Source organism: Lepidochelys kempii, chromosome 2, assembly GCF_965140265.1.
Source record: "Lepidochelys kempii isolate rLepKem1 chromosome 2, rLepKem1.hap2, whole genome shotgun sequence".
NCBI classification, from domain to species: Eukaryota; Metazoa; Chordata; order Testudines; family Cheloniidae; genus Lepidochelys; species Lepidochelys kempii.
The window spans coordinates 160,883,062-160,896,149 of record NC_133257.1 but is presented as its reverse complement, the minus strand read 5'-3'; the positions used below and the strand labels follow the sequence as shown (position 1 = coordinate 160,896,149).

Genomic DNA, 13,088 nt, shown 5'->3' with positions numbered 1-13,088 from the left:
TGCATGCACTCCAACTACCTCACTTCTTGTATTGAACAGCGGAGGATTAGTTGGAGCAGATTGGCAGAAGTTTTACACTAATACAAGAAGGAGTACATGTTTACTTTGAAGGATTAGGTATTCTTCATTTCAGCACTGTGTTCTGGAAGTTGTAGCAGCAGAGATGCACAGGGGGATCTTCTTGTCAGCAGTCTAATGACATACAAAACAGTAGTCTCTCGGGCTTAGTGGGGTAAGATTTTGGTTTCTCTAGTAATTATTGTTATGAATATTGTATACCTCAAGATATTTATGATTCAAATATAAATCAGTATTATAAAGATACCAAAGTTAGATGTGTAAGTGGATCACACTAACATAATCTTTGAGGAATATAGCAAATGTTCACATTTCTCTTGTAACATCAGATTACAGTCCATAATGATTCCCCAGTGCAGGAAAAGTTAACAGCACTAGGGATGGATGTGACTTCCAAACTGCTTAATTTAATGTTTTTGGTACTATATAAAGAATTACCAGATAAATCACCAACAGATTTTAGCATAATTAAACTTTTACTATATATTCTACGGAGCAATTTAAAGAAGTGACACTGCAAATTACGATGTTTGGATGCTTACTGGCATGTTAGAATTCAACATGTTTCTAAAGCTTAGTTTTGAGATTTTTTTTAAAGATTTTTTTAAGACATTTTCTAACTATTTAAATAGAAAGGCTTCAAAGATTTCATTCATTCATAATTTTACTTCATATCTGAAATCCCCATTTTCAACAGTAGAATGTCTGTATGCTTATAAGAAAACTCACTTTGGTGATTCTTGTTCAGATGACCTGTAAAAACAATAAGCGAACATAGGATAAATATCTTCAGGAGAATTGGAACAAAGTATACCACAATTCTAATCTAAAAAAACAATTTCAAGACCTGAGGGCTGTATTCATAGCAATTTAAGGACTTAATTCTATACAGGAAGTAGAACCTGAACCCGGGAAAATAATTAAAGATTTTGTGGATCACTGAAGAAATATTAAACTAACCCCAGCATTTCATTTCTACCACAAAGCCAGCTAACAAAAAAGTTTATCTGCAATCATAAATTATACTAGTGCACAGCAGTGTCAGGATTCAGATTGTTTAATAAAATACTCCTTATCACTCAAGATGGAGCTCTTTGTCATGGCCCACAAAGACTACAGAAGGCACTGCTGATGCTCTGCAAAAACCACATGCTGAAGACACAAATGAAAGTGGCACAGCCCTTGCAGTTAGCAGAGTTGCAGTATACTTGTCCCCAAAATGCAGGGCAGAATGGCTGCTTATACAGAAAGCCTGCAGACAAAAGCATAACTGCATGCACATGTGTACGATACAGTACAGGAAGCAAAGGCAAGTTAATTGATGTTCATTACAGAGCAGCTTGACTAGGAAGAGCAGGGATTTTTCCAAATGTGATCCACATCTCAATAGAGATATTGACTTGTGGACAGCACCTCGCACATTCATGATTGCATAAATCACTCCGCTCCTCTCTGCAATCATAAAATCCCTGTGTCAACTACAGCAATTGCTTAAATGGAAAAGACTAGGAGAGTATTTAATATATGTTTAGCTTTTCTCAATATGATGGAGAAACTGAAAGCAAGAAGAAGAGCCAGCACCGTGTCACCAATCAGCACTCTGTGGACCATCAACTGCTCCACAGATCACTGGTGGTCCCTGGGAACCAACAGGGTTGTATAGAGCAAGACCAACAGCTCCATCCAACTATAAAGAGGCATCGACCTTGATGGTTCTGGTTCCCAACCCCAACACAGCAGCTTGGAAGAGGATTTGGAATACAGATCTAGAAGAAACACCCTAGAAGGAACTGCCTACTTCGGAAAGTCAGAAAAAAGTTTTCTTACTGAAAGTTTTCCACCACATTTTGTTCTATCAAGGTGGTTTTTACTTAAGAGGGCCAGATCATTAAATCTAGGTCCAGAGATGAAAAAATTGGTGGCTTTGTCATTTTCTGCAAGAGGAGATGTGCTTTGTGATTTTGCTGCCATGGAATTTGCTGATAAATTGTGCTCCAAAATATAAGCCTTCTTTTAAAATATTTTAACAAATATTTACATTTCTAATTCTTCTGTAACATGAACCAAGCATACAAACAAATTGGACAGAGATGACTGCAGACAGCCTGAAACATTTCCGGAAGTGTAAATTGTTCCCTTTATCTCAATGATGTGTTAACCTGAAACCTAATAAAGACAATTTAAAATGCCAACAGTGTTAAATATTTCACTTTTGATCACTGAAACGTACAACTAATGTCCTTATCCCATGGTCCTATCCATCTGCTGTCCCAAACTTTCTCAGCTGACAAAACCTCTAGCTTCCCTCCGGAAGACCTTTACAAGACAGTTCTGCATTCTGAATAAAAAAGTTTGGCAGAAGATGAATTTGTTTTAAAATAGCAAATTAAACAAGAGGAATACTGTATCCAGTGTATAATTCATTTTTAGATTTAATTCAGTAAGACCTATTTTTAATATATCTTCTGCCTGTGTAACTTACATGCTTTATACTGCAGCATTTGAACTTGTTTGATTCAACAAAGGAGAGAAACAGTTTGGAGGGTGGGAAGGACATGGAGGGCAACTTAGTCAGGGCACAGAGCATTCAGAACTTGGGTGTGGCAGTTACTAGACATGCTCAGTAGCTGTTTCTGAATCTGTACAGGAACTTTTCATTGTGGTCAATCCGCCTGGCGGGTCACCCTCCAAAAGCTGAGCCTATCAGAGCATCAGGTGGCTGAGGGGAAAGGGCAGGTTATGAATATATGAGTTAAAAAGGGAGCCCCGTGGACTCAGCAGCTGATCATTGTAAGACCACGAGATGTGCTGTGAGGGCTGCATCCCAGTCATGTAGAACTTTGGATGCAGAGCAATGCTATTCCAGCTTTACTTACTAGAGAAGCCCTCCATTGGGATGTTTTGTCCACTGTGGTCTGTGTCATAGACCCAGAGGGAGAGCTGGGGTGAGCATTTGTTGCCCTAGAGGCTACAGAGCCAGCAGAACTTACATTTAGCTATCAGCTAACTGCTCTAAACTGCAATTCTGCCTCAGTTAAAGAGAGAGAATGGAGCAGAGCTTAGTGTGGTGCGGGTTTTTAAATTCTTGCCTGACTTAGCTGCGCTTATGGGGAGAAGATGGTGCCCTATAGAATGAGAGCCTTACAGAGATCGAGGGAATGGATGATTTATATGCTGATCCCAATATCAGTACCATTTTGAATGCAAGCTGCAGATTTCTGTTTCCTCGGCAACTGAGGAGCAGTCAGCTGTTAACCCAAGGGCTGGAATAGGACTAGCTATGGAGATCCTCAGACTGTTTGCTGACAGGTTCTGAAGTGTTGAAAGACAGATGTTCCCACTCTTCTCAAGCTCTGGGGAGTCCAGGTGACACACAGAACATATTATGGCCACACTACAGAGACATCTCAGAGAAAATCAGAGGGGAATGTATTTGTGTGCGCGCGCACTGAAGTATAAGAGATATTATCTTGAATCTTTATATTTTAATGTATGTAACAGAAACAAAGTGGGGAACTCTGTAAAACAAACACCAATAGATTTACTAATAGCTTTTGTTTAAAGTTATTCATAGTTTTCCAAATACCATTTACCATATTTTATACTGTTTACTGTGTGCATTAAATGTTTTGGTAAGACAGTGTATGGTAGTCTCTCTCTGAAATGGACTGGTAACTATTAACACCTGTTATCAGGGTTTCACATACAACAGCTGTAGCATTACCAGACAGAACTCTAATCTGTGCTTCAGCAAAGAGTTAAACTGAGGTGCAGGAAGAAGGGGAGTTTAACAGAGTTACATTTACTATTGTTTTACCATCCCACTAGTGCTGCACCAGAATGCTACAGCATCTATTGGCCTTGCCACAGAATATGGTTAAGGGGTAATAGAAAACCAGCACGGAGGAACTAACTGCACACCACCACTGGTAGAAGCACTAGTGGACACCCCACCTCACCCCACCCCCAGGCCATATTCTAGGGATTGCAGTCTCATTGACAGGTTTCAGAGTAACAGACGTGTTAGTCTGTATTCGCAAAAAGAAAAGGAGTACTAGTGGCACCTTAGAGACTAACCAATTTATTTGAGCATAAGCTTTCGTGAGCTACAGCTCACTTCATCGGATGCATACTGTGGAAAATACAGAAGACGTTTGTTTTTATACACACAAATCATGAAAAAATGGGTGTTTAACACTACAAAAGGTTTTCTCTCCCCCCACACCCCACTCTCCTGCTGGTAATAGCTTATGTAAAGGAATCACTCTCCTTACAATGTGTATGATAATCAAGGTGGGCCATTTCCAGCACAAATCCAGGTTTTCTCATTGAATAGTGAATATCACGATGGGGAGGAGATATTCTATATGAGAGTAGTTCTCCACATTGTATTCCACAGACCACTTAGTCTACATTTCTTTTACAATGTCCTCTTTCAACTTCCTAGTCCATGGCCACTTGTTGCTTAGACATTTTATTCTACAAACCAGAAGAAAGGGATCTGCTGACTACACTTTGGGAGCCAATGTCCTAAATTATGACTTCCTGGGACAGGTCCTAGGGACCTCAAAGAGCATTGGTTTCAGGGAGCTGACACAGTGAACACATGGCTTTTCCAAGGATTATTTTTTGTCTGTCTGTTCAAGCAACTAAGTTAAACAGATTAAATATCATATTACCTGCAAGCAACTTTGTCACCTTGTTTTGTGTATGTCTCCCTCTCCTCCTCAATGTGATGTCATCTCCCTGCGTCCTATCACTGTATCTAACCTGGATTGTAAAATCCTTAGGACAGGGACTATTATTTATTTGGATATGTCCCTGAAAGGTTCTTAAAAAATTGCTGCTGTTGTTATAAACATATGTTAATAATAAAAGTGGCTAAGCCTTTCTTGATCTACAACTCTGCAGATGGTGGATCTTGGGACAACAGCTATCTACATCCTTATATAGTAGTTATCTCTAGAAATAGCATGTGTAAATATACCTGTGTATTTCAGTTAGTTAAAAAAAAATTACATGAACTGTGGTGGTTAAATTAGAAGTAACTAAGTGATATTGTGGAAAATACAATAATGAACGCCAAAGGGTAATGGACTTTAAACAGAAAAAAAAGTATTTTTGCATTCAATTGTTTAAAACAGATCAACTATATTATATAATGTCAAGTATCGGGGGTAGCCGTGTTAGTCTGTATCCACAAAAACACCAAGGAGTCCTTGTTGTTTATATTATATAATGCCATCTGGAAGTAAAAGCCATAAGTGAGCATTGCTGCAAACTAGATCCATAGTGTCTGGAATCATAGGACTGGAAGGATTTAGAGAGGTCACCTAGTCCAGTCCTCTCCACTCATGGCAGGACTAAGTTTTATCTAGACCAAGAATATCCATAAACTTAAAATGTACTTAAAAGGAAATCAGCTATTAATGCTTTCACATGAAGTGAGGTGCCATACCAAAATAATTCTTTTTTAAAAAAACTGGTCAATCAAATTGTTGGGAACACTGGGGCATGGCCACTAGGTAACTCGAGGGGATGAAAGACCACGAGTGTCAATGAAGCCCCCTCGCACTAGGCCCCGGTGTCCTTGCCCCCCCCCTCCTGCCTGGAGGCACTCGCAGCAGCTCTGCGTGCTAGGCCCAAGTGTCCTTGGCCCCCCCGCCTGGAGGCACGCACAGTAGTTATGCTGAGAATCTGCAACAGTATGTTGCAGAGTCAGACTGCCTGAAACTAAGCAAGGCCAAACAGGGGAAATATAAAAAAACAATGCTGAATAAAGCAGCTTTATATATAGTTTAACAAATGATACAGAGAATTAGGGAACTAGCTGGGAACTGGATTGGCTAGCTATATGGATACTTAAAGCAGCTTGCTATTGGATAAGTATGCTAAAAAAAAAATGTATAAAAGCCTATGTAACTTCCTGCTTTGTTGTACAGGATTTGAAATTCAAATCTCCCTGTACCTTTTTAAAGCTTCAAATAAACTTTTCTGCTTCTCCACCCCGTTGTAATTATTGGGTGTAGCACACCGGGTAACGAACCAACTCAAGCTGTTGTTCAGCCTCTCGGCACTGGGTGCCGGTAACAGCTTTTGGCGTCCCTGGGTGGGCTCGAGGCTGCAATTTAGCCTTGCCCGGACCCCTCCTGGAGGTCGAGGATTGCGGCGAGAACCGACGCCCAGTGCGCACTGGTGAGTTCATCGGGGGCCTCGGAGGAGACGCGATTTGATCGACCCCAGAGGGCACAACGGTGCAACGCACTCATATAGTGGAGAAGCAGTTGTGGATGGCGGTGAAGAACCGGTCCCTTAGACGTGGGGGAGGAGCAGCTGCAGGACGGCGGTGAAGAACCGGTCCCTTAAATAAGGTAGGAACCTTTTAAAATCCGAATTATATGCTCTGTTGGAACCTGGGGACGCCCAGAGTTACCCTGTAGGTATGGGACAGGGACAGAGCTCAGAGGTTAGGGCACGGTGTACGCCCCTAGAGTGCATTCTAGCAAACTGGAAGGTATTTGGTGCGGATCCGATGACTAAGAGCCAATTAAAACGATTCTGTACAGTTGACTGGCCTCAATATCAACTAGAGGACCAGGAGTGGTGGCCACCAGGAGGGTCAATTAATTACAACACGATCCTTCAGTTACTCCTGTTCTGTCAGAGAACAAGGAAATGGAATGAACATATGTATGCGCATTTGTTTCTGACTTTATGTACTCGACCAGATATTTTACAGCGCTGTAATCTGACTCCAACTGGTTCGGTAGCAGCTAATGTTAGTCCCCAGACCCCCACCCCCACTGTAATGGCAGAGCCGGTGTCCCCTTCGGCCCCTACACCCACACCTTGTAAGTCCCCAATGGTTGGCCTATACCCCTTAATCACCAAAACTAAAGTCGCCCTGTCTGGATCAGACAGGCGTCCTGCCACAACTATGCAGGTTTATACTCATGTGCCCTTTAATCCTGTGGATTTGGCTGCTTTCAAAGCACAGGCAGGAGAGTTTTCCACCAACCCAAGCAGGTTTATATCAGTCTTTGAGGGGTGCCTCAGTAGTCACAAGCCGGACTGGGATGATTGTAACGTCCTCCTGCGAACCCTATTGTCTGAGGTTGAAAGACAACAGGTTGTGTCCAAGGCAAGGGAGGAGGCGCAGAGACGGTACGACCGGGATCGTATTAATGTCCCTGACCCGGATGCACAAGTCCCCCGAGCAGACCCCAGGTGGGATCCAAATGATCATGGGGATATGACCCGCCTTACCTCCTATAAGGAGTTGCTTTTGCATGGACTCCGTCACTCGGCTGTCCGACATAATAATTGGGCAAAGCCATATGAAGTAATGCAGGATTTAAAAGAAAGCCCAGGGGCCTTTCTACAGCGTATTCGGGACACCATTCGACAGAACACTAATGCAGACCCCGATGATCAGGCAACTAAGTCAATTATTAAGGGAATTTTTACAAGCAGAGCAGCCCCTGATATTAAGAGAAAGTTACAAAAAAAAAAAGAATTTAATGGGTATGACCATGGCACAAATTTTAGAGACTGCAAACCGAGCTTATAGTCTGAGAAAGACAAAAAAAAAAAAAAAAGCAAGTAAAATTAATGGTAACAGCGGTACAGGCAGGCACTAAGAGAAGGGGCCGTGGACGCGACCGTCTGGGCCTGCAGGAGAGACGACTGGGTCGCAACCAGTGTGCCCTGTGTCAACAGGAGGGACACTGGAAAAATAAGTGCCCAAAAAGGAAAGAAAAGGGGGGTGGCCCCTATAATGGCGATGGTGGAGCAGGAATAGGGGTGTCAGGAAAGACGGACCACCCTACCCCCGGAACCCCGAGTAAAGATGCGGGTGGGAAGCTCAGAAATAGATTTTTTAGTGGACTCTGGAGCGGCCCGAACTGCCGTAAATCAGCCTCTTCAGTTGCCAGTAGCAGATTCCCTTACTGTGGTGGGAGCCACAGGCAGGGACACCAAGTGCCCAGTGTATGCCCCAGCGGAATGTGCTTTAAAAGACAGGACTATATCCCACAAGCTGGTATACCTCCCTGAGTGTCCAACACCTCTGCTGGGACGGGATCTACTTTGTCGCCTCGGTGCCACCCTGTATTTTACTGAGGACAAAATAACCCTTACCTTACCCCCTGAGAATGCCTGGATCATGACCCTTGCAGTTGAGCCCTCAGCCATGCAAGCCCCAGAATGGAGTCCGTGGGAAGACCAGGTATACCCCCTCGTGTGGGCATCAGGGATTCCAGGAAAGGCCACCCACCAGACCCCTATTACTATTCAGCTCATACCAGAAAAAGGCCCAATGCAAGTAAAACAGTATCCAATCAAGAGGGAAGCCAGAGAAGGTTTACAGAAAACTATAGATCAATTCCTAATGTATGGTATTCTCCGGAAATGTCAGTCAGCCTGGAACACTCCCATTCTACCCGTACAGAAGCCTAATGGCACGTATCGGCTGGTACAGGACCTAAGGGCAGTCAATGAACGGGTTAAGACTCTGCACCCTCTTGTCCCTAACCCGTACACCTTATTGGCTTCTATAGGGGGACAGTATACCCATTTTTCAGTTCTTGATCTAAAAGATGCTTTCTTTACCATCCCAGTTGCCACCCCATCACAGGAGATCTTCTCCTTCGAGTGGGAGGACCGAAAAAGGGTTAAAAAGCAACTTTGCTGGACAGTGTTGGCCCAGGGATTTAAAAACTCTCCCACCCTTTTTGGCCAGGCTCTGGCCAGGGACCTACAGGAGTGGGATAATGAGGAGGCTCTCCTTCTGCAGTATGTAAATGATTTGTTAATTGCCACTATGGGCCAAAAACCCTGCCTTAAAGCCACCGTGAGCCTCCTGAATTTTATTGGACTCCGGGGATATCGTGTAGCACGGAGTAAGGCTCAAATTGCCCTCCCAGAGGTACGGTACCTCGGGTTTCACATACAGCAAGGGGAGCGTCAGCTTTCAAGCGAAAGAAAGGAAGCTATCTGTCAAGTTCCTACCCCAAGTAACCGTAAGCGGCTCAGGGCATTTCTGGGTATGGCAGGCTTTTGCAGGACATGAATCCCAGAGTTTGGACTGTGGGCTAAACCCCTGTACGACTGTGTAAAAGGAGCAGATCATGACCCCTTCTATTGGACCCCAGAGGCTGACAGGGCATTTAAAATCCTAAAAAAAAAAATTGATGGAAGCCCCAGCTCTGGGCCTGCCAGATCTCTCTAAGCCGTTTCAGTTGTATGTACATGAACGAAGGGGGGTGGCCCTAGGAGTGCTTACACAGCTGTTAGGAGCATGGAAGCGTCCTGTGGCTTATTTTTCTAAGCAATTGAATCAGGTTGCAAAGGGTTGGCCGGCATGTTTACGGGCGGTCGCAGCTACTGCCCTATTGCTTAAGAAAGCCGAGAAGCTAACATTGGGAGGGGTTATGCAAATCTATACTCCCCATATGGTCCGAGCCTTATTGAAAGCAAAGGGAGGGCTTTGGCTCACCCAGGCTCGGATTGCTCGGTACCAGGCTAAGCTGTTAGAGAACTCTGAAGTCACCCTACAGCCTTGCCCCTCCCTTAACCCAGCCACTCTCTTGCCAGAAACAAAGAAACAAAAACATGACTGTTTAAAAATCATAAATGTCCAGTACTCCAGCCGTCCGAATTTAAAGGATGTACCTCTCCCAAATGCAAATTATGAGTGGTACACTGATGGTAGCAGTACTGTAATAGATGGGCAAAGGAGGGCGGGTTATGCTGTTGTGACCCTCCATGACACTGTGGAAGCTGAAGGTTTGCCTGCTAGGACCTCTGCCCAGCTTGCCGAACTAATAGCCCTGACCCGTGCACTTAAACTGTCAAAAGGAAAGCGGGTCAACATTTTTACTAATTCAAAGTATGCTTTTGGTGTGCTGCATGCTCATGCTGGCCTATGAAAGCAAAGGGGAATGCTGACAGCCCAAGGCTCCCCAGTCAAGTACGGGCCCCAAATCCTCCGGCTCCTAGAAGCCAAACAACTCCCCTCGGAAGTGGCGGTGGTACACTGTAAAGCCCATCAAAGGAAAGATCAAGATGTGGCCAGAGGTAACGCCCGGGCAAATAGAGAGGCTAAGCATGCTGCCACCCTGCCATCCCCTCAGACTGAGAACGCCCATATGCATGCCCTTATCCCATCAGTAGGGGAGCTTCCAACCCCTCAGTACTCTGGGGAGGAGAGACAGCTAACTGACAAACTCGGTCTCCAGGAAAAGGAGGGATGGTTCCATTCCCCGGAAGGGAAGGTCCTCTTACCAAAGGGCCTAATCCGGCCAGTGCTGCAGAAACTACATCAAACCACTCATGCTGGCAGGGAAGCACTTATCCAGCTAATGGGAAAATACTTTATCACTTCCGGACTCCGACCCCTGGCTGCCCAGGTACAAGCGGACTGCTTAGTCTGCCAAAAGAATAACCCCCGACCGGGACATCCTGTGCCACCAGCTGCCCTAGAACCCACTCCGGGCCCCGGACAAGTGTGGCAAATAGACTTTACTGAGTTTCCCCGGACCCAAGGGTTCAAATATCTCCTTGTTATAGTGGATCGGTTCAGCGGATGGCCAGAAGCCTTCCCATGCCGTAACTGCACTGCCAAAACAGTGGCCCTCAAGTTTGTTATAAAAATCATTCCTCGCTTTGGACTCCCCCTGTGAATGGAATCTAACAATGGAACACACTTCACGTCAAAAATCATTCAAAGCATCTCACATGCCTTACAGATCCCCTGAAAACTCCATACGCCCTGGAGACCGCAAGCCAGTGGTGTAGTGGAGCGGACCAATCAGACTCTTAAACGGCATCTCTCAAAAGTGTGCCAAGAAGCCTCACTGCGATGGCCTGATGCTTTGCCCCTCGTCCTACTCCGTATCCGCGTTCTCCCAAAGGGTAGATTAGGGCTCAGTCCCTTTGAAATTATGTTTGAAAGGGCATGGCCCATAAATGGCACCCCGGTTCTGTCAGGGGAATAAAAGTTGGGTAATGTTTTTTTGTCACAGTATATGTGTTCCCTGTCTGCTGTTCTCTTGTCTCTTCACAGGTATACCAAGGATTCCCAGCCTCTCCCCTTGGACTCTCCCGTTCACTCCTTACAGCCCGGTGACTCTGTGCTTGTTCGCACCTGGAAAGACAAGCCTCTTCAAAAAAAGTGGAAAGGACCCTATACCGTCCTGCTGATTTCCCATACAGCGGCAAAAATCGAGGGACACAAAAACTGGATCCATCACTCTCGTCTGAAGGCAGTACCTGCCCCCTCGTCAGCAGAACAGTGGACCGTCCAACCTGCTGACTCCTCATCTAGTGACAATCTCGGGCTAAAGCTACTGTTTAAAAGACACAAATAGCGGGCACCTTAATGCTAAAATGGGCCCACCCAGGTATTAAAAACTTTGGGTTAAAAAAACTCTGGTAATAATTAATTGGGTAACATTGTTATTCTTTGTATTGGTATTTCCAAATTGTGCATATCGGGAGCATAACTCCTTTGTTTTGCTTGCGCACCATGTTGCTACTTTAACAAACCAGACTAATTGCTGGGTGTGTGCTCCAACTCCACTATCCCCCAAAACGGGAATGCCCCTTGACATGCTACCCTTGACCCTAGCAGAATTAGCCACCACCAAAGAGCAGAAAAGAACGGACTCACCGTTCTGGAACAAAACCTCTTTACAGCAAGCCACCTATCAGGACCAGGAGTATTCAGTTGCAGTACTCACTAAAAAAGTGTTATATTTTACCCGAAACCAATCTGATCCCTATGGGCATCCTGTAAAAAAAAGCTCCTGTGTTATTACACAGTGGGCTAATGGATATTAAATAAAGACCAACAGGGGAGGCCAACAGTGTGGGTATAATGATTCCTCCCCTTTTAAAAAAACACTTACAAATAATCTTACCACAAAAAAGGGGTTTAAAAATGTAACTTGCCGTCCAGTTAATATCTCCAATGTAGCAAGCCAATGGTGGGTTTGTAGTGGTCCCTATGGCAAATGTAATTTAAATGGCACAATTAAAAATGCCCCCACTTGTACCCAATCAGGAGGATGGGATGCCCCCCTAGGGGCATATAAGATGTTTGAAAAAGCAGCCTTAAATATCCCAGGAATCCCCTTAAAAAGCAGTCCTTATTGGGCCCTACAGGGTCACTATTTTGTATGTGGCCGAAAGGCTTACAAGGTGCTGCCAGCCAACTGGACAGGTAGCTGTTATATAGCTCATGGAGTTCCTCATCTTTCCATAACTGCCACACTGCCCAAAAAAAAAAAATTAGAAATGCCCAAGACACCTCTGTTAAGTCACAAAAAAAGACCCTGCGGCAACTGACTAAGGCATTAGCGGGCAATATAAAAAATCCCCTCACAACCGAGAAGCTGGTAGGGTGCTCTATACTGAAAATAGCACCACTGTTTACCGGGCCAGCCCTGGCATGCATAGGCCGCTATACTGTAAGGCTGCAGATGGTACTTAAAAAAGTGGCCTTAAAATTAAAAAACTCGGTTAATAATTTAAAATCAGCAGTAAAAACATTAAATAAAAAGGTACAGCAGCTCAGGACGTTTTCCCTCCAAAACAGACTGGCTTTGGACTATCTCTTGGCATCCCAAGGAGGGGTTTGTGCCCTCATCGGGCCCCAATGTTGTGTATATGTAAATAATAGCAGTTATAAAATCTATGAAAAGGTGGTACAGGCTGAGGCCCATGCCCGAGCCGGAGCACAGGTTGCCTATACTGCCCCAGAAAACAATTGGTTGCAAACCTTGTTTTCAGGCTGGGGTTTGTCGTCTTGGCTTGGTGGTTTATTTAGCCTGCTATTGAAATTTCTCTTTCCTGTACTGCTTGTATTACTGGTATTATGCTGTGCGGTATCATGTATCAGGGCCCTTTTGCAAAAGTTAATAAGTCATTCTCTTCAGGGCTATCACAAAGTGCTTATGCAAAGTCATATTGTAAAAAAATAAGTAGCCCAAGTAAGAAAACTCAGAGCC

The 13,088-nt window shown here is 44.4% G+C and overlaps 1 protein-coding gene across 10 annotated transcripts in view; it reads right to left on the bottom strand.

The window, feature by feature from the left end:
* The window catches only part of PTPN3 (protein tyrosine phosphatase non-receptor type 3), a 277,972-nt gene that overhangs the window by 73,421 nt on the left and 191,463 nt on the right, over positions 1-13,088 (bottom strand). For all 10 annotated transcript variants that reach the window (XM_073332642.1, XM_073332646.1, XM_073332643.1 and 7 more), the window contains one exon: positions 808-831. In XM_073332642.1, the coding sequence (XP_073188743.1) occupies positions 808-831 (24 nt within the window). The remainder of the gene's footprint in view (positions 1-807; positions 832-13,088) is intronic.